The 24,032-nt window shown below is 37.8% G+C and overlaps 1 protein-coding gene across 4 annotated transcripts; it reads left to right on the top strand.

Annotated features, from left to right (window-relative positions):
* Nucleotides 1-10,490: 10,490 nt before the first annotated feature.
* Nucleotides 10,491-18,481, top strand: LOC143846252 (bZIP transcription factor TGA10-like). 4 transcript variants are annotated; one of them, XM_077354684.1, is made up of 12 exons: nt 10,491-10,630; nt 10,868-10,971; nt 11,125-11,225; nt 11,731-11,804; nt 11,888-12,025; nt 12,235-12,303; nt 12,412-12,471; nt 12,635-12,712; nt 12,990-13,059; nt 13,148-13,419; nt 15,300-15,539; nt 17,786-18,481. In XM_077354684.1, the coding sequence occupies exons 2-12, from the start codon at nt 10,883-10,885 to the stop codon at nt 17,936-17,938; spliced, it is 1,344 nt and encodes a 447-aa protein (XP_077210799.1). In that variant the 5' UTR covers nt 10,491-10,630; nt 10,868-10,882; the 3' UTR covers nt 17,939-18,481. The 4 variants fall into 4 exon arrangements, with proteins under 4 accessions (XP_077210799.1, XP_077210800.1, XP_077210798.1 ...); XM_077354683.1 differs by having other exon boundaries at nt 10,570-10,971; XM_077354685.1 differs by lacking the exon at nt 12,235-12,303 and having other exon boundaries at nt 10,568-10,971.
* Nucleotides 18,482-24,032: the final 5,551 nt, after the last annotated feature.

Raw genomic sequence — 24,032 nt, 5'->3', positions numbered from 1 at the left:
TGGATATTTCCACTCCACTTTTAGACCAATCCACTTCAAGTTGGAGTGGATTAGTCTATAAGTGGAGCGGAAATATCAGCTCCCTTAAAAAACCTCTCAATTTAAAGATTATTTGTAGGCCAAACAACCCGAATATTTAGAAGGTTGTCTTTCTTTTTCTTTAAACAAAGCGACCACTAAAACGTCAACGATAATGACAGTAGAATTTAAGAAAAAAATCCTAAAAGTTGGCTTTTTGAAAATCTTCTGTTTGGATTTTTTTTATTTGCAAAGAGAGCAAGAAAAAACTGGCCAAGAGAGCAAGAAAAATGCAGTTTGTTTTGTCTACTATATTACTTGCAAACGTTTACCCAAGCTCGTCAAAGCATTTTATTTTGTGAAATGTGAATGGTTTGTAGAGGAATGATACTCTGTATTATCTATACACTGAAACTTAATGTATAGCCTCTATATACTATCGAATTTTTGCCCATGATCACTAGATCTTGACCGTCAAATGGATGACCAATCAAATGATCGTAGCCGTTCAATCGAATGGTTTTATTTTATGAATTATTTCCGTAAGTTACGTTGACAATCAAAAGCAAGCAATTGACCAGATAAGTAGGACATCCAGTCATTTTGATTTGTTGGGCATTGGCCATTGACCTAATCGATAGTAGTTTGCATTAGGGCTGCAACTCGAGCCGGGTAAAACCCGACCCGCATTGACCCGACCCGAAAATAGCCTGGGTCGGGTTCAGGTTTCATGGGTTTCGGGTCGAGCCGGGTTCAGCATTCAAAAGCCCGCATGAATCTCGGGTCGAGCCGGGTTTGAAGGGGCCCGACCCGACCCGACCCGAGTTACAAAAGTTATAGTATGTACATTTTTTTCTATTGTTAGTTAAAAGTTAAAGGGATAATTACATTTACACCCCCTCTAGTTTGTGACACATCCACTTCCACCCCTATAGTTTAAAACGTGACAAATACACCCTTGTAGTTTCAATTTGTTTAAGTAGGCCCCCTCAGCTGAAGGTTCGTCCATAGATTGAAGGGTTAGGATGATCCGATGGAGCTAATTTTTTTGGCACACCCTAACTATGTCAGGACCCATCAAATGAACGCTTTGGATCATCCAAACAATGTGGGCCCACATTATTTGGATGATTTTTTGGTAGTGTTTGGATTCGGGTAGGGGCCCACATTATTTGGATGATCCAAAGCGTTCATTTGATGGGTCCTGACATAGATATGGTGTGCCCAAAAAATCAGCTCCATCGGATCATCCTAACCCTTCAATCTATGGACGAACCTTCAACTGAGGGGGCAAACCTTAAACAAATTGAAACTACAGGGGTGTATTTGTCACGTTTTAAACTATAGGGGTGAAAGTGGATGTGTCAGAAACTAGAGGGGGTGTAAATGTAATCATCCCAAAGTTAAAAGTGAAAACCCACGCACCCACTGTTACTCTATGTGAGTGTAATTTCTGCTTCTATGAGTTGAGTTGATTCAAGTGTTTGATTCAGCATTGTTTGATTACAGCATTGTTTGATTCAAGTGTGATGTGAGTGTAATTACATCATTGTTTGATTCAAGTGTAATGTGAGTGTAATTTCTGCTTCTATGAGTTGAGTTACCTTGCCAAACAAGAATTTTCCTTAAAAATTTGCGTCAACGTGAAAAAACCCGACCCGACCCGAACCGACCCGAGATTTATCATGGGTAGGGCCGGGTTTGGGAATCATGGGTTTTCCAAAAAAAAACCAGACCCGACCCGACCCGAGATATTTCTCGGGTAGGGTTGGGTTCTCCAAAACCCGACCCGCCCGACCCGAGTTGCAGCCCTAGTTTGCATGATTGGATAGTAGGGATTCTTTATAGTTTATACATATTGACCATGTGTATAGTTTATACACAGGATCATCTACCTTCTATATTTATATGCCATTTCGTATATTTTTTAAAGATATACTAAAAAATTGGCTCTAGCATCTATAATTTCTTTGAAAAATCCTTCTCATTTTTAGAATAATAGACTAAATTTTTGGCTACGTATTTTCTTTTCTTTTTAAAGTGGAATGTCCCAACATGGTATATATGCCTCATATTGGAAATGTTTGGGACGGGAATAACAATCCCTGGTACGTGAATTTCGAACTGAAACAAAAGACTTGGTTCAATGTGTAATTTTGACTTCGAACTTCTAAATTTCTCTCTCTCTCTCTCTATATATATATATATATGTGAGCCCACATTGTTTGGATGATCCAAAGCATTCATTTGATGGGCCCTTACATAGATAGGGTGTGCCCAAAAAATCAGCTCCATAAGATCATCCTAACCCTTCGATTTTTGGAGGTTAAAAATGGACAGATTTGTGGAGGTTTATACCCATCCACTTTAACCTCCACAAATCGAAGGGTTAGGATAATCCTGTGGAGCAGATTTTTTGTGCATACTCTATCTATCTTTGCACTATTCAAATGAATGCTTTGGATCATCCAAACAATGTGGGCCCATATGTTTTTTTGAGCTCTTGCTTAGATAACTTATCTGAGGTATCGTGCAGAAAACGTTTCCCCATATATATATATATATATATATATATATATATATATATATATATATATATATATATATGTATGTATATAAGGAAAATGATTGTGAGCTTGAAGCTCATATAGCTTATATGAGCTTGAGGGCCAAATACATGTGGGCCCACATTGTTATGATGATCCAAAGCATTCATTTGACAGGCCCTTACATAGATAGGGTGTGTACAAAAAATCAGTTCCATTGGATCATCCTAACCCATCCAAAAGTGGATGGCAAAATGGACAGACACCGTGGGCCCTCAAGCTCATATAAGCTATATGAGCTTCAAGCTCACAATCATTTTCCTCTCTCTCTCTCTCTCTCTCTATATATATATATATATATATATATATATATATATATATATATATATATATATATATAGAGAGAGAGAGAGAGAGAGAGAGAGAGAGAGAAAACAGTTCCTACACATATGTGTAGATAAGTTATCTATACACTAGCTTAAAATACAGTGGGGGCCACATTATTTGGGTGATCCAAACCATTCATTTTTAAGGCCCTCACATAGATAGGGTGTCCATAAAAAATCAGATCCATAGGATCTTCCTAACCATTCGAACTGTGGAGGCAAAAAATGGACTAATTTGTGAAGGTTTAAAGACATCCATTTTACCTCCACAAATCATAGGGTTGGAATGATCCTATGGATCTGATTTTTTGTAGACACCCTATCTATGTGAGGGCCTTTAAAATGGATGGCTTGGATCACCCAAACAATGTGGGCCCCCACTGTTTTTTAAGCTAGTGTGTAGAGAACTCTCTACACATATGTGTAGGAACCGTTTTCTCATATATATATATATATATATATATATATATATATATATATATGAGGAAAGTGTTGGTGAGCTTAAGCGCCCCAATCACATGGGTCCCACATTTTCTATGGTGATCCAAACCATTCATTTGCAAGGCCTTATCATAGATAGGGTGTGTACCAAAAATTAGCTCCATAGGATCATCCTAACCCCTCCATTTGTGGAGGACAAAAATGGGCAGATTTGTGGACAAATAATGTCTGTCCATTTTGACCTCCACAAATGGATGGGTTAGGATGATCCTATGGAGCTGATTTTTGGTACACACCCCATCTATGTAAGGGCCTTTCAAATGAATGCTTTGGATCATCCTAACAAAGTAGGCCATATATATATATATATATATATATATATATATATATATATATATATTCCCTTCTACTTTTGGGTATTTACTTGTCACATCCGATAAATTAAAGCCATGTCCGTATTGGATTTTCAGAATTGAACATGAATTAGATTGATAGTGCATTAATTTCTCAGAGTTTCTATATGATGTAAGCCCTTATAGTCCCTTATTTTAAAAAAAAAATACAGTACGGACCACATCATAGGATGATGCAAACTGTCCATGTGATGGAACACAACGTAAATAAGTTGTTCCCCAAAAATCATTTCCATAGGATGATCTTAGCCCTCCAATCTATAGAGGTTTCCATAATAAGCAGTTCTTTATAGATCGGGGGGGTTGGGATCATCCTATAGAAATCATTTTTTGGGCACAACCTATTTACATTGTGGCCCATCACATGGACAGTTTGGATCATCCTACAGTGTGGTCCGTACAACACATAAAAACTCAATTTCTCATATGTTATTTATCGAGATTGTATATGATGTATGCGCGTGAAGTCCAGTAATTTGTAGCTAGAAAGTATAATGGGCCCACTTTTTAAGATGGCCAAACTGTTCGATTTTTTTTGGGGCGTAGGTAAGCTAGGGTTTGGCAGGGACCCCTACCGGTTTATCTAAATGAAAAGAAAGATGATACAGTTAAGTATGATAATCATCGCCCATATCCCTGAAACACACTAGATAGGTAGAACAAAGGACTCAAATGATCCAAAAATGCCCTAAAGAAACTAATCTGGAAGCTTGAGTGAATTTGATGCCCATAATTTCCCAGGAGGCCTATGGCCTATCATCTTCTAGCTCAACTTCCTAATTCTCTCGCTCTTCCTCAACCTTGAAGCTTCGGGGGGGGGGGGGGGGGGGGGGTGGTCTTCATTGAGAAATGTGAGAGTGCTTCTTTCTCCTCACCTCCTGCCATGCTACATCCTCCAGGTTGTTGTTTTCGGAAGAGTAGTTAGCATTGAAATTCTGTGATCACTCTTTGCTTGAACTTCGGGATCTGAGATTGGATTTTGAATCAATTCATTTACAGTGGAAGGGTTCAGAATAATTTGTGGTCTTAGTCCCGATCGTCCTCTTCTTCCTCTGTATGTTTCAGGACAAAGTAGATGTCCAACATCGGAGTACTTTCATTGATCTCCTGAGGTTCCTTTGTCTCCTTGGATGGGCCTCCTGGGACAGTTTTATCGCGGCCTATTCTACAATCTTCTTCCTCTATATTGGAGGCTAGGGTGGATGATGCAGCCCAAATTGTAGGGCATAAATTCGAGAGAAAGTGGGGAAAGGCTAAACATGTACAAGCAGGTCCACCGCCATATTCGGCATTTCCAATAGTGACAGTTGATTATTTGATTGTCTCCGCGCATATCATTCGTTGGATCACTTTCCATTCTCATGCATTCCAATTATGGCAGATTTCACAAAGAGAGGTAACCATGAGACTTTCCATTCTCCTACAAACCAAGTCATAGAGCTGATTTGTTTCCATTTTCCTACATGCCCAATTAGATGGATTTACCATTTTGCTTCATGTTAGTTAGGACAAATTTATCTCTATTTCCATCCATGGCCAAATAAGGAATATGCCCATTCCATGCATAGCTAAATAAGGTAATTTAGGATTGAGTTTAGTTTTAGGCTGCCTTTAATATGAAGGCACTAATTTTAGATGTTTCTTTTTGCTTGTATGGGATTCCATTTTTAGAATCCCTCCTAATCTATAAAAGATGGTGAATTAGACCATGTAATGGGACTTTTGATTTAATTATGAAATTAATGAATTGAAGAGAAATGTCCGTTCTTGGAGTTTTCTTCTTTTTCTCTCTATTTTGCTATAGTAGGACTATGATTTCTTATTCTTGTGATTTTTTTTTGCACTTGCGCCATATCGGATTGCATTATCCGGTATCAGAGCTTGAGTTTGCGATCAAGCGTTTGTCGATGGTACCAAGAATGAGGCAGATGGCTCAAACTGCGGTTCAAGATGCAATGGAAGAATCCCAAGAAGAGCTCCTAGCGCTGAGGAGGCAAGTAGAGGAACTCACAGGACAGTTGAGATCCGTCCGTACTTCTTCTCAAGCCGAAGATAACGGATCAGACATAGACACCGTGAGCCAATGTCAGGGATATCTGCTGCGACGACCAGCGAGGGCTTAGGCTACCGGAGGTAATTCTAGACATTGGGAATCAAGTCTCAAGACCGGGAAGGTAACACCAGACTTGAAACCATTATATTATTACTTAGAGGAGGAAGTGGTAAATTGGAAGTCACCGCCAATCTACGATGAATATTCAGAGGAAGGGTATTTAATCGTCCCTAAAAGTTTGAGCAGTGGGTTATTTTCTTTTGATGAAGATAAAGTGATCTATAAATCACTTGAAGTGATAGATGATGAGGGCTATTAAATAATGAATGAAGGACCAAAAGAAGTTAAATCTACCAACACTTTAAGAGGATTAATGGAGATTGAACGGAAGGGCAAATGGAAAAATGTTACGTCAATTTCTTTATTAATTTATCCTGACCCTTTTTTTATTAGATCCTATATTGAAGCTTACAGTGGATACTCATGGCTTTAAGATCATTGAAGATCAAGAAATAATTTATAACGTGGTTAGGTCAATTTCAGTTAATGATCGTTCTTCGTTGCTTCAAAATTCGAGGAAGAGTACTTTTGAACCATGGAAGAATGATGGGGGCGAGGACCACTGAAAACATGTGCGTTTTGGAAAATTCAAATCCTAAGACGGATTTTCTCCAACCCGGGGAGGCTGATGCAACCCAGATTGTAGGGCATAAATTCTAGAGAAAGTGGGGAAAGGCTAAACATGCCTAGGCAGGTCCACGACCATATTCAACATTTCTAATAGTGATCGAGTTGATTATTTGATTGTCTCCGTGCATATCATTCGTTGGATCACTTTCCATTCTCGTGCGTTCCAATTATGGTAGATTTCACAAAGAGAGGCAACCATGATACTTTCCATTCTCCTACATACCAAGTCATAGAGCTGATTTGTTTCCATTTTCCTACATGCCCAATTAAATGGATTTATTTCCATTTTGTTTCACGCCAGTTAGGACAGATTTATATCTATTTCCATTTATGGCCAAATAAGGAGTATGTCCATTCCATGCATAGCTAAATAAGGTCATTTATGATTGAGTTTAGTTTTGATAGGTTTAAGCAAGGTTGCTTAAAGCAATACACCATAGGTATCTATTTTGGAATACCTAGACTGCTGCCTCCAGCCCTATATATATATATATATATATATATATATATATATATATATATATATATATATAGAGAGAGAGAGAGAGAGAGAGAGAGAGAACGGTTCCTACACATATGTGTAGATAAGTTATCTACACACTAGCTTAAAATACAGTGGGGGCCACATTATTTGGGTGATCCAAACCATTCATTTTTAAGGCCCTCACATAGATAGGGTGTCCACAAAAAATCAGATCCATAGGATCATCCTAACCATTCGAACTGTGGAGGCAAAAAATGGACTAATTTGTGAAGGTTTAAAGACATCCATTTTACCTCCACAAATCGTAGGGTTGGGATGATCCTATGGATCTGATTTTTTGTAGACACCCTATCTATGTGAGGGCCTTTAAAATGGATGGCTTGGATCACCCAAACAATGTGGGGCCCCACTGTATTTTAAGCTAGTGTGTAGAGAACTCTCTACACATATGTGTAGGAACCGTTTTCTCATATATATATATATATATATATATATATATATATATATATATAGATACACACACACACACACACACACACACACACACTAGGGTTATAAAAGGTAATGGGCTCTAGCCCATGTAGGCCCACTACACCGGTCCATTATCCTATTGGGCTTATATTAGAACATTTTTAGGGTTATACTATATACCCAGCAAGTTTTAGGTTGCCTTTAATATGAAGGTACTAATTTTAGATCTTTCTTTTTGCTTGTATGAGATTCCATTTTTAGAATCCCTCATAATCTATAAAAGAGGGTGAATGAGACATGTAATGGGACTTTTGATTTGATTATGACATTAATGAATTGAAGAGAAACGGATGTTCTTGGAGTTTTCTTATTTTTCTCTTTATTTTGCTATCGTAGGACTACGATTTTTTATTCCTGTGGTTTATTTTCACACTTCCGCCGTATCGGATTGCAGTTCTACAGTTGAATTTTGCTGCTCTGATTTTTTATTAGCCTCTGAAATTTGATTGCTATGTTATTGCTCTTCCTATACCCAAACTGTCAAATTGTTGGATCACAACATAATACCATGTAAATCATCTCCGTAGGTTGATCCTTACCCTCCGATCTGTAGAGGGTCTAGAAAGCTCTACATATTGGAGGGTTAGGATCATCCCACGGATATAATTTATGGGTTAAAACCAATTTATGTTGTGGCCCAACCAATGAACGGTTTGGATCATCCAATGAAGTGGCCCCACTATATTTTTTTTATAAAATATTGGACTCTCATGCACATACCTTTTACAATCTTGTTATTTATATGAGAAAACGGTTCTTACACATATGTGTAGAGAGTTCTCTACACACTAGCTTAAAATACAGTGGGGCCCCACATTGTTTGGGTGATCCAAGCCATCCATTTTAAAGGCCCTCACATAGATAGGGTGTCTACAAAAAATCAGATCCATAGGATCATCCCAACCCTACGATTTGTGGAGGTAAAATGGATGTCTTTAAACCTTCACAAATTAGTCCATTTTTTGCCTCCACAGTTCGAATGGTTAGGATGATCCTATGGATCTGATTTTTTGTGGACACCCTATCTATGTGAGGGCCTTAAAAATGAATGGTTTGGATCACCCAAATAATGTGGCCCCCACTGTATTTTAAGCTAGTGTGTAAATAACTTATCTACAGATATGTGTAGGAACCGTTTTCTCTATTTATAAACCCCAAGTCCCCAACAGATATTCAAAATTAGTAAAAAAAAAGATAATTTTGAATAGGGAAATGATATTTACGCCCCTTTTGATCACCAGGGACACCCAATGACAGTCAACGTTGCAATCAAAGCCCTTGAATTTTGCTGACATCAAGTACATCAGGCCTCCTTTTGTCATTGATACACTGACACCGGGTGTGCCTAGTGATCAAAAGGGGCGTAAATATCACTTCCCTTTTTTAATCAGCATGTACATTATTCGATGATATTTTCACCCCTCCCTGCATTACGCATGCGCCCCCTGATGACGTGATTTGACGTCAAAAAGCGTTAATAAAAAAATTGCGGAAAATAAGGTGGGGCCCACTATCAGATGTTTGACGAGACTGAGGTATTTTGGTCTAATTTCACTCCTCTGGTGGTCCCCACCCCTAACGCCTCTTATTTTTTTAGACGGAGACGACCCAGGCCCTTACACGTGTTGATTTTCTGTAGGGTCATCTCCACGTCATGCCCACGTCAGCTGCAAAATGCCGAGTTGCACGTTGTGGAAAGTGAAATGATTCTAGAGTGAATAATCCAATGGAAATGATATTTCCACCACCTGTTATTTGTCTTGCCCAAAAGTGACCTTTGACTTTGAGGCAGGAAATTTACCCCACACTTTTTTGTATGGTTCTCGATGTACATTTCGCAGCTGCGACAGCCCCTTAGTAACAAAACTTAGCTGCTCAACTTTGCGCGCAACGCCCTAAAATAAAGAGGAAACAGGGGGTGTGGAAATATTAAACATGAGGTCTAAAAATATCAGATTGTGGAATTGATATTGCCACAACCCCTGCTTTTAGTGTATTTTAGTGAGCCGCGCAGGAACCTCCTGCTCAACGTTGCGCAGCCGAGGTTTTGCGGGCCTTAACAACAGTTAAGAAAAACTGCAAGATTAAGAGATGAGTGCCGTTATCAAAACAAAGGAGTGAGTATGCCATTTCTCTTTGGGTATTTGCAAAAGAGGTCTTCTACTTTGCTTTATTTGCAAAAACAGACTTCAAGTCTGAGAATTTGCAAATAGTCATCACATCACATTTGAGTGAATTTTGCAAATAAGGTCATGCTATCAAATTGTGAGCAAAGATTTTTTTTACTCCTAATAAAAGACCAAAATGTCATTATGTGTGAAAAGATGAAAAATACCCGTGAAGCTCAATGATATATTTTGAAAGGGTGGATCCCTCCATCTCAATTCAAACGCATGCATCGAGTGGGGCCCATCATTTTACCTCATGCTGGATGGGGCATGTCCCACGACCTCCACCCCAGCCCACGTTAATTTTACATCATGGTTGATAGGGTATGTCCCACCACCTCTACGCGAGTCCACGTATTATGGTGGGACCCACAATTTTACTTCAAAACATGATGGGTTGGCCATAAGACTGCTTCGTATACGTAGAAATGGTATTCCAACACCCTTTATTTGAAACTTATCTTTGACCTGGGTATTTTGGTCTTTTGCAATGCCATGCTATTTTGGTCACAAATTAATGACATGACCTGATTTGCAAAATTCAACGAAACTTAATAACTCTATTTGCAAAATTGTAAAACTAGAAGACTCCTTTTGCAAAAACTCTTATAAAGAAACGCCCTTTATGGGCACGTGTGTCCATGCATGAGTGGTTAGTATTAGGTATGCAAATGGCATTTGGTAGGGAAGAAAGGTGAATTTAGTAATTTGACCTAAACAAAGAAAACCCACACCAGCAACCATTCCCGGTTTCCGGTAACACATATAAAGCGGTTTTCACACAAAAGCCGGTTTTCTAGAGTCTACGGCGGTTTTTCGTGCATGTGGATCGGTTAGAGAATTACCGGCTTCGACACCGCTTATCTGAAAATTTGGTTTTCCAAAGTCGCCAGGTTTTTGGTGAGAGATAGAAAAGGATATAAGCAAAGAGAACTTGTCTTTGTTTTTAATTTCATAGCATTGAATTCTTTATTTTATTTCATTTCCATTAATTTTACTCTTTTGTTATCCTTTTTCATTCATCAAAACCGACTCTATTTGGCAGAATTCTACCATGGCGGTCTCTTCTTATCCCAACAAAAGAAGAGAAGATTTTTTTTTATTCATTAATGAGGTTTCTTTCAATGGCCTTTGAAGCTTTGGAGTTCATTCATGGCTAATAAAGGGAATCAACAACAAGAAGAACAACATCTGATTTCTTATGGGATGCAATCTTCATCTTCCAACCTTGGAAATTTCATGTAAGAGAAAAAGGGTGAAAGACCCATGTCTTGAATTTCAATTTATCACAAAAGAAAGAGAGAGAGAGAGATGATATGGTGCAAAAGGTGCTTAAACTCTCTTTATAGAAGGAACCCTTATTTTATTTTTTTGTGATTATGTTCTTTGGTTAGGAGAAGTAAGGAGAGTGGAGCTTATGATTTGGGAGAATTAGATCAATCTCTTTTTCTCTATTTGGAAGGACAGGATAATTGTTCAGTTCCTGAACAAAGACGTATGTTTTCTTTCTACTTTTCTTCTTCTTTTTTCTTTCATTTTTTATTTATTTATAGAAAATAGAGTAGGGAAACAGATAGATAAAAGGAAACAAGGGCAAGCTGTTCTGATTCCTTCAACATGGCTTTTGGGTCACAGAAAAAGCATCCATAACTGCTATTGTACTCTATTTGACCGGATTGTGAAGAAAGTTGCAGAGATTTGAATTACAAAAAATGGGTTTTGTAGAGATTTTAAGACTGTGACATGTAACAAACTATCTTGCAAATTATTGTACCAAAAAGGATACTGGGATTTGGGATTTGGGGTTTTAGCTTTATCTTTCCTTTTTTTGCTTTAGACGGAAGGGTTTACAAATGCATGACAAATGGGAAGACTGATCCTCATGGCCCATACATCTCTTTATCTCCCTTCCAGTTTTTTTATCTTCATCATCCTGTCTTATAATCTCTTTGAATTACACCTTTAGAAGATTTAATGCTTGCAGGAATTCGTGTTTGCAGAGAGCTTGGGATTCAGCCCTCCAACTTTGAATATTTTCCCTTCTCAACCCATGCATGTAGACCCATCCACAGAGGTATGAAATTTAAAGAATAGAGCTTTGAGTTCCTTTTGTTAGCCTCTGAACGTGTTGAAAAAAATGTGTTTTTTATTGTGTAGGGTGGTGTAGGTTTAGTTTCTTCTACAAGTGGAGCTACTAAGAGACCATCGGAAGCAACAACCATGAAATTAGCCAATACAAAAAATGGTTCAGCATCTGGATCTGAACCAGGGAAAGATGTCAAGGTGGGAGTAAAGGTAAAGACAAAAAACTCTAATAAGAAAATGACATATTTTCTTCTTTATTTTCTTGTTTCTTTTCTTCAACTAAGTCATCATGTCTGGAAGAAGGTTTGCACAGCAAAGATTGAATTTTTCTCTACTTTTACCTTTGATTCTATGATTTTGACCTTGTGCAAAAGTCGTTAACTTTTCATCTTTCTATTGTTTTTCTTTTGTTTCTAAAGAGAGAAGGAAATCGCAAGGGCCCAACCTCTAGTTTAGAACATGAAGGACCAAAGACACCAGACCCTAAAGTGAATAAATGAGGGCTACTTTTAATCTTTTATTTCTTTCATGTCATATCTATTTGTTCCTACCTTTATTTTGCAAAAGGTTTCATGTATGTGATGATTTATTTGCAGACATTAAGAAGGCTTGCCCAGAATAGAGAAGCAGCCAGAAAAAGCAGGCTAAGAAGAAAGGTAAGTTGGGTAAAAGAGCATAAGCAACCTGTTTTAAGTAATTTTTTTCAATGGAAAAATACCCTTCCTGTATTTTTCAGTGACTTAGAAATAGAATCTGAATGATGTGTTTTGGTTTGAATTCTCAGTTTATGATTTTTTTTCCTCTGTTAATCTTTGACAGGCATATGTTCAGCAGCTAGAGTCAAGTAGGATTAAGCTAACTCAAATGGAACAGGAATTACAAAGGGCTAGATCTCAGGTTTGGTTATTTTTTTACTATTCTATTATCATTAATGTCCTTCCTTTTTTGCAATGTCATGGACTCAACTAAGAAGAATGATCAGGTGTGTCGAATATACACCACTTTTAAGTGTATAACCAATCATCCACCCTTCATTATTTCAGAATCCTTAAGATTTTATATGAATAAACGGAAAGAGGAATATTCCTTTATTTTCTCATAATATATATGAATTTACTGGTTACACACATGGTTTCTAAAAGTATTCAAAAAATGTTCGGTTTAATGAATTTAGGGTTTGCTTTTTGGAGGAGGAACTTTGGGGGAACAAGGTCTCCACTCTGGCATTGGCGGTCTGAGCTCAGGTACTCCTTTAATTCCTGAATTCAACTTGTTAATGGTGTTGTGGGATTTTTTTTTTTCACTGCATTCTAAGTGTCTTGTTCGATCCAGATGCCGCAGTTTTCGACATGGAGTATGCGAGATGGCTCGAAGAACACCATAGGCTCATGTGCGAGCTTCGAGCGGCGGTGCAAGAACACCTCCAAGAAAATGAGCTAAGGCTCTATGTGGACAACTGGCTGGCACATTATGATGAGGTGATGGGGTTGAAGAGTATGGCAATCAAATCAGATGTCTTTCATGTCGTATCCGGCATGTGGAAGACTCCGGCAGAGCGATGCTTCATGTGGATGGGCGGATTCCGGCCATCCGACCTACTCAAGGTGTGAAACCCATGTCCTAAAGCTTCTATTTTACTTATTTCATAATCCTTCTGCTTCTTCTTCTCCTTCTTGAGAATTTGCTTCTGAAAATTTATAGTTTTTCCACTTCCCTAAAAGTATTATTTTTCTCCCCACCACCTCAACAATAGAACTCTAATTAATTCTTTACACTTTCTGGTGAGCTTGTTAAGCCAGATGGATTTTTTTCCCATCACTACCACACAATTACAATCAAAGGATCCAAACTATCTCAATGGTTGGCCAAAGAGTGGCTGTTGGTAAGTTTTTAGAAAATTTACCACCCTGAAACAGCTAATTAGAGAAGTGTAAATAGATGAGTGTTATTATTAAAAAAGGGGCTGCGGATATCACCTCATTATTATTAGACATAATAGTCTTAGGGAAATGATATCTCGACCCTATTGTTTTGATAATGTGACTTCATACTTTATAGGGATTTGCTAGGGACCATTGCAGAAGGCATTTCGCGGACTGGCTGTTGCATGAGAGAGCAGCCACCTCAGATGAATTAAATGAATAAGACAAAATCTGAGCCTATATGGCTGGTCTCATGCAATAGCCGGCCCTGCGAAATGCCTGCTTCGATGTTCCCCAGCAAATCCCTACTTGATTATATAACCACTATTTTGATTGGTAGTTAGAGGGCATCTTGTAAATTGCAACATCCAAATTAGGCTGATAAGAGAAGTACAAAGCAAGGAATGGGTGTCATTATGGAAAAAAGGAGTGCAAATATCAAATTATCAATTCCCTAATCTTAATAAGACTATTAAGTGCATTAATATTCATGATACTATTAATTAATAGACAACGATCCCAACTCACGTTTCTCACAATGGACCAAAAATAACCACTATTGTGGCCTTTGGAAAACTAATGAGATTCGGTTTCAAAGTCTCTTAGTGGCCGGTAATTAAGCACGAGATTAGGTTTAAGAACGAGATTAGGTTTGACGCAGATTAGGGTTTTCCCATGTATGAGCTGTCCTTTTCCCCATTTCCATTTTGTAATTTTTTTTTACTCTAAGACATAACAATGAAAAAAGAAATGATAACATTAAAGAGGAAAAAAGGTATTGACACATGGGAGCAATCACAGGAATGAGGAAATGGGTTGAAAAAAACACAGAGGGTGTATTTATCAAAACAAAGTGTGTAAATAAACATATAGGATTAAAGTAGCACATCTCGAGCAAATGTGGTTTCGTCCGATAAAGCTGTATCTGTTACTACAAGGTATTGAGACACAGGAGTAGGGGTGGCAAAATTGGCCGAACCGGAACCGAACTGAAACCGAATCGAAAATTCGGTTTCGGTTGGGTTTGGTAAAACCAAACCGATTCAAATTTCGGTTCGGTTTGGGGGTCAAACCGAACCATTGCCACCCCTACAGGAGCCTCTTTTGCAGAATATTTCATTTGTTACGCGGCTGAAAAATGGCTCTGAGACACAAATTGGAAACCAAATTCGATGCCAAGTATACTTTTGAAGACTTTGTACTATTAAGTGAAAAACAGAGATAAATGCAATTTTTCTTGGGTTTCATTTTTCTCCCTCAGAAAATTAATGTGGGTGTGACTTAATTTGTTACTCAAAGAAGAGTCATTGTTCTTTCATTCCCTTAACGCATGATAAAAACGGAATATATAAAGATTTTTGCATGTGGCTACAGATTTTGTTTAGAAAATGAAAATATTTTCCACCTGCTTTTTTATACTGTTCTGAGAAACTGTGCATTCTTTCTAAGTTTTTGTTGTATTATATGATTATCAGGTAGGGTGCACCATTTTCGTCCACACATGCATAGAGGAAGGATTGCTCAGCTTACTCAATTTTTTTTTGTCTTTGATATGTGTGTAGATACTTCTTAGTCACATAGAACCATTGACGGAGCAACAGATCTTGGGTATATGTAGTCTACAACAGTCCACACAGGAGGCCGAGGAAGCTCTTAGTCAAGGGCTAGAAGCTCTTTACCAGTCTCTCTCAGACACCATCGCTTCGGATTCATTCAGTTGTCCATCCAATATGGCTAACTACATGGGCCAGATGGCCATTGCCATGAACAAGCTCACTACACTCGAAAGTTTTGTTAGACAGGTGGGTACTACATCTCTATTATTGAGTTTTTATGTAGTGTAAGCCAGTATAGCTCAATAGTTTTTTTTTTTCAAAAAGTACTGTATGGCGCATACCGTAGGATGATGCAAACTGCCCATTTGATGGGCCACAACATAAATAAGCTGTAGCCAAAAAATCATTTCCATAAGATGATCCTAGCCCTCAGATATATAGAGGTTTATCATCCCATGGTGTGAGCTATACAATACTTTTCGAAAAAATATTGGACTATACAGGGTTACATGCATCATATAAATTCTCATTATTTTTATTATTCTTATTCTTATTCTTAATATTAGAGGAATGATATATGTCTAAAGTTTCTATACAATTCTATTGAGGATATTCACGACAGGGATATAAATCATTGGATAAGTTGCTCTTGGGATTGTCTATCCTTTTTGGATAAGTTTACCTTGAAATTATGTTGTCCAAGAACATAAACGAAGGATACCAAGTCTATCCAGAGTTAAAATAAACCACGGGTTTCTTCCACTTTCCTCATTTCCCTGCTATTACACATCTCGGCCTATCCATGGATTAAAACCCCAATGAGTATCCTGTATAGCCAATCCTAGGTATTTATTAAAGACAAATTATCCAACCAAAGTTGCCAATCCCAGGAACGGCTTATCCAATGATGTCTATCCCTATGGAGAACAGTGGTGTGAAGCCACCTAGTATTTTCTATATATTGTTATAGGGGATTTGCTAGGGACCATCGTAGAAGGCATTTCACGGGGCGGCTGTTGATGAGAGAGCAGCCACCTCAGCTCAGATTCTGTCTTATTCGTTTGATTCATCTGAGGTGGCTGCTCTCTCATGCAACAGACAGCCCGTGAAATGCCTTCAACGATAGTCCCTAGCAAATCCCTTGTCATAGATTTATAATTACTACAATTGCAGCTACAAGGAGAGAAAACATCATGAACAATTTTTTTTTCATTTTTGGAGGATATTTTCTTGGAGGGATTTGCTAGGGTCCATCGCAAAAGGCATTTCGCGGGTGCTCTGCCGCATGAGAGACTCCAATCACGAGGTGGCTGGTCTGAAATGCGACAGAGCACCCGCAAAATGCCTTTTTCGATATACCCTAGGAATTCCCTTCCTCGGAACAAACATTGTGAGAAAGTCATCGGTTTAATTTTTTTTTCTAAGGGTTGCTAGGAAAACGCGATTCCGTGTTGTAGAAAAAAGACTATATTCTGTACCCGCGCAAGAGAGCTCAAATCTCAACATATGCCTAAAGTGACAGTGGTTTTTCTTTTCTGAATGGGATCCCGTTTTAGAAATGTTCTACATTTTTTAAAAAAAAAGAATAGAAACCTCATACCCTACATTCTTAGTTAAGAAGATAAAACTAATACTATAATCCTCCCTTCTAAGTTCTAACAACGAACTTACCACCTTTTCCGTTTAAGAGTTATATTGGCACCCCCTATTTGTTTTGATATTGGAAGAACCCTATTTATTTAAGCTTTTTCATAGTTATAATTAAAATTCTCCTGGAGCTGTCAACAGAAAACACGTGGAGTACTACTGTAAATTGTAGAAAAAAAGAAAAGGAGAGGGGTGCAAATGTCAAAAACAGGGGTTTCCTTTCCTTTTCTTTGCAAAGACTTCATCTTGTTTACACAAAGTCAAGAGAATCTTATGAGATTGTCTTTGCAACAAAAAAACACTAACCAAAAGACATCATTTTTAATGGAAAAAAGAGGATGGAAATGTTCCTGTTGCTGAATTTTTGCAGCTGCACCACCCTCAATACTTGCACGGTTGCACCCCTCTCTTTGCTTTTAAAAAAACAGCTAATAAGGAACTGCAGCAGCCCATGAATAAGTTCTAAATGAAGAGAGGGGTGCATCTCGATGGGGTTATTACTAATTAAATACACTTTTTTTCTTGCGTCATGATAAATTCGCACCCCCTGTAGGATGATTCACACCCCTTTTACACGTAAAGTCAAAGTCTGCCATGAGTCAAGTTAACAGGGGTGTTAATCATCCTACAGGGGGTGCGAATTTACCATCTCTCTTGTTCTTTTTGGGTTTCCAATATTTTTCGTCACAAAGTCGAGAGATTTTTTTTTAAAGTCGTTTCTGGGTTTCCATTTTTCTTCACAGAGTGAAGAGATTTTTTTAACTCGATTCACATATATCATCTTCTACAATTGAATAAATATGATATCAGCTTAGGGTTCTAAGGAGTAGTTTGTTGTCTTACAGGCAGATAATCTGAGGCACCAAACCCTTCACAGGCTTGACCAGATTCTCACCACACGTCAGGCTGCCAGGTGCTTTTTAGCCATTGCTGAATACTTCCACAGGCTCCGAGCTCTTAGTTCTCTCTGGTTGGCTCGCCCAAGACAAGAACAATAGCAGATTAGAAACGTTTTTTTTTTTTTTTAATGGTAGCATATTAGAAACGTTTCTACTAGGAAATGCTAAGAGAGAGAAACATAGAGGGGAGATAAAAAAAAAAGATGGTACTACCTTATCACATTCAATCTCTTTCTTCTTTTTGCTTATTTTAAGGCCACTCAGAAATCCCTTGACTCTTTTGCAAAGAGATGTATAGATAGATAAATGGATACGTAGATATATGCATTTCTTTGGAAGTATCTCTCTCTATTTTCTTCTTCTCTTCTGTAGACAGGAAATTAGGCCATGGTAATTGTTTAAGCAGTCCTTCCCGACTAGAAGAAGATGGAGAAGAAAATGAAGAATAAACCCAGTTCTGCATTCTTTCTTTTTTTCTCTGTGTGGGGGTCTTTAATTTGGCTTTGGAGACTATGTAGATGGGCTGGAGAGGACGAGTGGTAGGGTCAGTCTCCCATGTGGCTTTTGAAACCATGCATGCTTTTGGAGCATTTGATGAATGTACAAAGAACTTTATGTTTTGGTATATATGCTTTTTCTTCTTGTGTGTGGGTTTTGCTCATTTTGAAGTTGAATAGGGGTATGCTCATGTTTTGTTTGGAACCCAAATGCTCAAACTAGGATTGCCAATACTGTGGGTTAGTTTTGTTATATAATAAGATCAGATCCCAAGAGATCTGACCATTAGATTATTTCGGTTGTAGATTTGATAACCTGATTTAGATAAAGTGGGTAGATTAATGAAGGAGATAATCCTAATCTACTCTACCTACTCAGCCCTGTTCGATTTGGATTTTGAGAATCGATTTTGAGTCCAAAACTCATTATTGGACTGAAAATTATATGCAATTTGCAGTCCAATAATCAGTTTTGATTAAGGACGTGTTTGTCTTGGATTTTAGGAATCGATTTTGTGTCCAAAACTGATTATTGGACTGCATATAATTTGAGTCCAACAATCAGTTTTGGACTCAAAATCGATTCCTAAAATCGAAGACAAACACGGCCTTAATCTAAATCTAGTTGCCTAATCTACAACCTAAATGATGATTCACCATTTCAAAAAAAATAAAAAAAAATCTACAACCTAAATGATCTAATGGTCAAAGATCTGATTTTATTCTCTAATAAGTTCCCGTAGGATTCCTACATTACCGTGGAAAAAAATACCTTCTCTATTATTGATCTCCATTGTTAATTGGTAGGTGGTGATGGTGCTTTTGTTTGTCTAATCAAAATCGTTGTCATCAATGCCCCTATGTGACAAGAAGAGTTTTGGTGAATCGAAATTTCCACCATTGGATCTTTTTGACCGGACGGTGATCAAGAAAATTAATTTTAAGACCCACATCTAATAATGTGAGATGGGTGGCAGACCCCACTAGATCAAGAGGTTGTGATGTCAAATCACATCAAAAATCAGTTGCCATCGACTCACATTGGACCATTACTTAATAAAATTCTTAGTTTGTCAACTTAATGATTTGACATTGTAATATTCTTAGACCCCTTACTGTGGGTTCTAAGAATATTACAATAGATTGGGAGCAATGCATGCTTCTTTTAGACTAATCCTTACCTGTCATGAAAGGGATTTACTGTGGGTTAGACTTTTTAGATGATAAAATGAGTACATATGTGAATGGGTCTTGGTAGCTTTCCCTTTTCTTTATTCTCTGGGGCAGTTCAAAAGCTTTGAATTTGGATTACATGCTAAGATGAGAGCCATTAATTTCAAAGTGTTGACAGAAAAATTGTGTGAAGTAGAAGAAACTGGTTCTAGAAGGGGATGGCATGGCAATGCTTTGATCATTTAACACTTCCACTAAGTACACTAATAAAATTAAAAATGATTTGAGGATGTTGCTGGAGGACACATGGGCAAGGACGACCTGCATTCCTTGCATGTAGGCCACACCATGGTTTTAAATTTCGACTGAAATTCGAAATTTCGGTGGGGACCGAAACCGAAATTTACCGAAATTTCATTTTTCGCCATTTACCGAATTTCGGTCTTAAATTTGGATTAAATGCCATTATTTATATTTTTTTTAAAAAAATAAATTTAGGCCCAAATTTCGGTCCGGAATTTCGAACCAAATTACCAAATTTCGGACCGAAATTTTGGATTTCGCTGAAATTTCGGTTTTCAGTGGAGTTCGAAACGGTTACCGAAACTGAAATATTAAACCATGGGCCAGACCACACAGGACGGAGAGGCAAAGAGTCCAGTAATAAGTTTTGGACTCACAATCGATTCTCAAAATCTAAAACAAACACGGCCTTAATTTTGAGTCCAATCATCAATTTTGGACTCTCAATTGGTTCTCAAAATCCATAGGCCTGGTTCGTTTAAGATTATAACAACCGATTCTGAGTCCAAAACCAATTATTAGATTCAAAATAACATTTAATTCTGAGTCCAATAATCTGTTTGGGGCTCACAATCGGTTGTCACAATCTAAACTAAGAGTAGTCTAGACTCTCCTAAGAGTAGTCTAGACTCTGTTTTCGAATGGGAATGAACAATCTTTGTGAAGGCAAAGGGAGAGTGCAAATGAAGATCCACAAACATGTCTGATTGAAATTACTTGAAAAAATACTCCAATTTTTTTAATTATTTTTTTAAATATTTGGTCACATCCAAACACAACCCCCCTTCTGGGCCTGCTTGGTTGATAAGATAATATTTTAAAGGAAGAAAATGCTTTCCCATTAGAACTTTTCTTGCCATCATTTTTTGAGAACAAAAATGCACTTGTTTGGTTCACAAAGCATGAAGAGAATTTTTCCTGAGAAAATTTTCACCCATGGGCATATTTAGCAACCATGAAAAAAATATTCCGTGGATTATTAGTGGAGAGAGGGCGGAGAGGGAGAGATTTGAGAGGGTGGGACTGAGATTGAAAAATAGTAAGACAAGAATCTAATTTGAAGTAGCGTATTTTTTTCACTGTTTTTATTGATTGCACACGCTCTAACAATAGGGCCAACAAATATTCTGTGGAATACTTTTTCATGGTTGCCAAACATAACCTATATGATTTTTCTACATGGATGATTTTTCTGTGCACTGCATATTTAACTCGGGGCCAAATAAATGAATGGTTTGGATGATCTAGCTATGTGGGCCTCTGCATTTTAAAAAAAAAATATATAAATATGATTGGCTTGGCCGAATGATCCTAACCCTCCGATCTGAAAAGGTTTCTATAATCTATCATCCATTAACAGATCTGAGGGTTAGGATCACTCCATGAGGATGATTTTCTAGGCACAGCAATTTTAAGTTGTGGCCCACTCAACCATGTGGGCTCCACTTCATTTTTTGAAAAATACTCATGCAAGTGTATGCACTTGCTGACACTCTATAAAACTCCTCTTGAATCGAGTATAAGGCTCTGTTCACTTGCCTTCTTGCGAAAGGAGAGGAGAAGAAAGTAAGCCAAAATTTCCTGTGATTGGACATGATTTGACATTTTCCGCCATTTACTCATTTTCTTGGGAAAGCGGAATTACACAGGTGGAAAATATAAATAATGACATGGAAAACCAACTTTCTTGCACTTTCCCTCTAAATTTTCTCACCAAAAGGATGAGAAAATCACTTTCCTGAGAAAACGACTTTGCCTGCATCCTTTCTTTTCCTTTCTCGGCCAAGTGAATAATGGAATTTTCTCATGAAAGGAATTTTCTCACAGTTTCTTTTCCAATTTTCCACGTCAGATTCTTTTCCTGCAGCTAGAAAACAAGTGAACAGAGCCTAGATGAGCTTTTATATGATGGTGCGTGTCCCTGTGTCTGGTCTTCGAATAAGGTGGGCCGATTAGATTTTCAAAAAATTCATGTAGGTCTCGGGAACCGTGGTATAAAAACTTGGTATAAAATTCCCATAGTCCAATAGGGAGATTTTATATGATCCGTGTTGATTGAAGTCCACTGTTTTGTTTTGTTTTTCATATAGTACAGTGGGGAACTCTTCATTGGAAGATTAAAACTGTTCATTTGATGGGCCGCAAAGTAAATAGGATGATGTACATCATCTCCGTAGAGCTGATCGAAACTGTTTGATTTATAGAGGACTGCACATTAGAGAAACCTCTATAAATCGGAGGGTTAGGATCAACCCTATGAAGAAAATTTCGTGGTACAGTTTTTCTACATTATGGCTCATCAAATGAATGTTTTGGATCATCCTATGAAGTGGGCCCAACCGTACTGTGAGAAATATTTAGGTTGAGCTCCAAAAATCTTCTCAATAGGATGATCCTAGCCCTACAATCTGGCAATACTGTATAATTCTTACTTATCTAAAATGATAGGATCATTCTATGCATGATTTTCTAGGCACGACAAATTTAAGTTGGGGACCATCATACGAATGGTTTATTAAAATACATTGTCTAAATTGATCCCTTGGATCTTGAGCATTCAAATCAAAGAAAATTGACATTCTAATACAAAAAGGGTTAGAAATACCTTTCACCATGGGCGAACTCGATCTCGAAGCTTAAAATCCGATAACGTACTTTGCTTTTCCGAGCACGGAATCGACCTGGAAACACCTCTAGCTCTTCTCTTCCTTCTCCCCACCACACGGCTTATAGGAAATCTTTCCTCAGATGTGAGCTCTCTGTCTCTCTCTCTCTCTCTCTCGGAATAGTTGGAATTATTGTGGTGAGAGGAAGAGGGACCAAGAGGCTAAGGAAGCTCCCATAAAGCTTTCCCAAAATAACAATTCGTTTGACATCTTTGAGACAACTTCAGCAAGTCCTTTAGTGCATATTTTCAGCCCAAAATCCTTCCCAAACTTAGTTTCAAAAGTGAAGAATTGCCTTAATGTTTCAAAGATAAAAACTCCCTAACATAGTATGGATCATACCATACAACCTTGTGTACGGTTCAAGTAGGGATGAATACCATATAAAAAAGGGCAAATTATTAAAAAAATGTAAAGCTTTTGTGAAATTGTGAATGAAGGGTGGGGTTTTAAAATTCATGAGAAAAGGGCTGTTAGGTACGGTTGGGAGAGTACGTTTACTAAAATACCCTTCCATCCATATAACCTTACGTTTTACACTTTCACTCTCTCTTGCCATTTTGCAGTCGTTTGAAACATTCTTCACTCGTTTTTTTCACTTTTTCTCTCCCTCTTACCTCGCCGGAAAATACTATTGTTGCCGGGAAGCTTGCATACGCGTCGGAAAGTTAAGCTTGTCGTTGGAAAGTGTAGCTCCTCTTGCCAAAAACAGTACTTCAACTCTCCCAAGGTATTTTTTAAACCATTTAATGTAGGGTATCATTTTTTGGGTTTTCTTCTTGGGGTGTTGGATATGAAATACTTGGTACCATTATTGAAATTGTGTTAGGGTTTCAAAATGTTTCACTTGATTTCTAGTTTATCCATGGTTTGCAAACGGTTTCATTATGTTGATTTTCGTTTTGTTAGGGTTTCAATGGAATGAAAGAAATTAATTTTAGAAACGAAATTAGGGTTTCATTTAGGGTTCGAAAGGGTTCCATTTGTTTTGAAAAGTGTAACTCTGGTTTGTTAGGATTTCATTCAGGATTTGTAGGTTTTAAAGGGTTTCATTTTGGTGGCCAAGGGTTTTATTTTTGTTTTCAAAGGGTTTCATTTGATTTTGTTGGGAGAAGGAGCATTATCGATTTTGTTTTGCAGTCTTTTGACAGAAGGGAAAGAGGCATAACCATTTATTTTGGGATTTTTGAGACTTTCGAACCCTTGAAACCAGTAAGTATGGTTCCAAGGATCCTTGTAAGCAGTGATTTTCATTCCAACTGTCTAATAGTGTGTTTCCGTAGTAGTTACGAGGTATAAAATGTGGTTCCGTAGTGGTTGTGGGGTATAAAATGTGGTTCCGTAGTGATTCCCGGGTATAAAATGTGGTTCCGTAGTGGTTGAGGGGTATAAGATATGGTTCCCTAGTGGTTCCGGCGTATGAAATGTGGTTCCCTAGTGGTTTCGGGGTAGAAAATGTGGTTCCCTAGTGGTTCCGAGGTATAAAATGTGGTTCCGTAATGGTTGCGGGGTATAAAATGTGGTTCCCTAGTGGTTCCGAGGTATAAAATGTGG

This window comes from Tasmannia lanceolata, unplaced genomic scaffold (assembly GCF_043159265.1).
Source record: "Tasmannia lanceolata isolate RefF3 unplaced genomic scaffold, GAP_Taslan_0.1 ptg000015l, whole genome shotgun sequence".
In the NCBI taxonomy this organism is placed as follows: Eukaryota; Viridiplantae; Streptophyta; class Magnoliopsida; order Canellales; family Winteraceae; genus Tasmannia; species Tasmannia lanceolata.
The sequence above is the reverse complement of the archived record's forward strand: the minus strand, read 5'-3'. Positions and strand labels throughout refer to the sequence as shown.

What these genes read in the sequence shown, in the direction of transcription:
- LOC143846252 (XM_077354684.1), top strand. Translation starts at nt 10,883, where the DNA reads ATGGCTAATAAAGGGAATCAACAACAAGAAGAACAACATCTGATTTCT. An exon ending in AAAGCAGGCTAAGAAGAAAG is followed by an intron (nt 12,472 to 12,634) that starts GTAAGTTGGGTA and finishes AATCTTTGACAG; the next exon opens with GCATATGTTCAGCAGCTAGA. An exon ending in GGCCATCCGACCTACTCAAG is followed by an intron (nt 13,420 to 15,299) that starts GTGTGAAACCCA and finishes ATATGTGTGTAG; the next exon opens with ATACTTCTTAGTCACATAGA.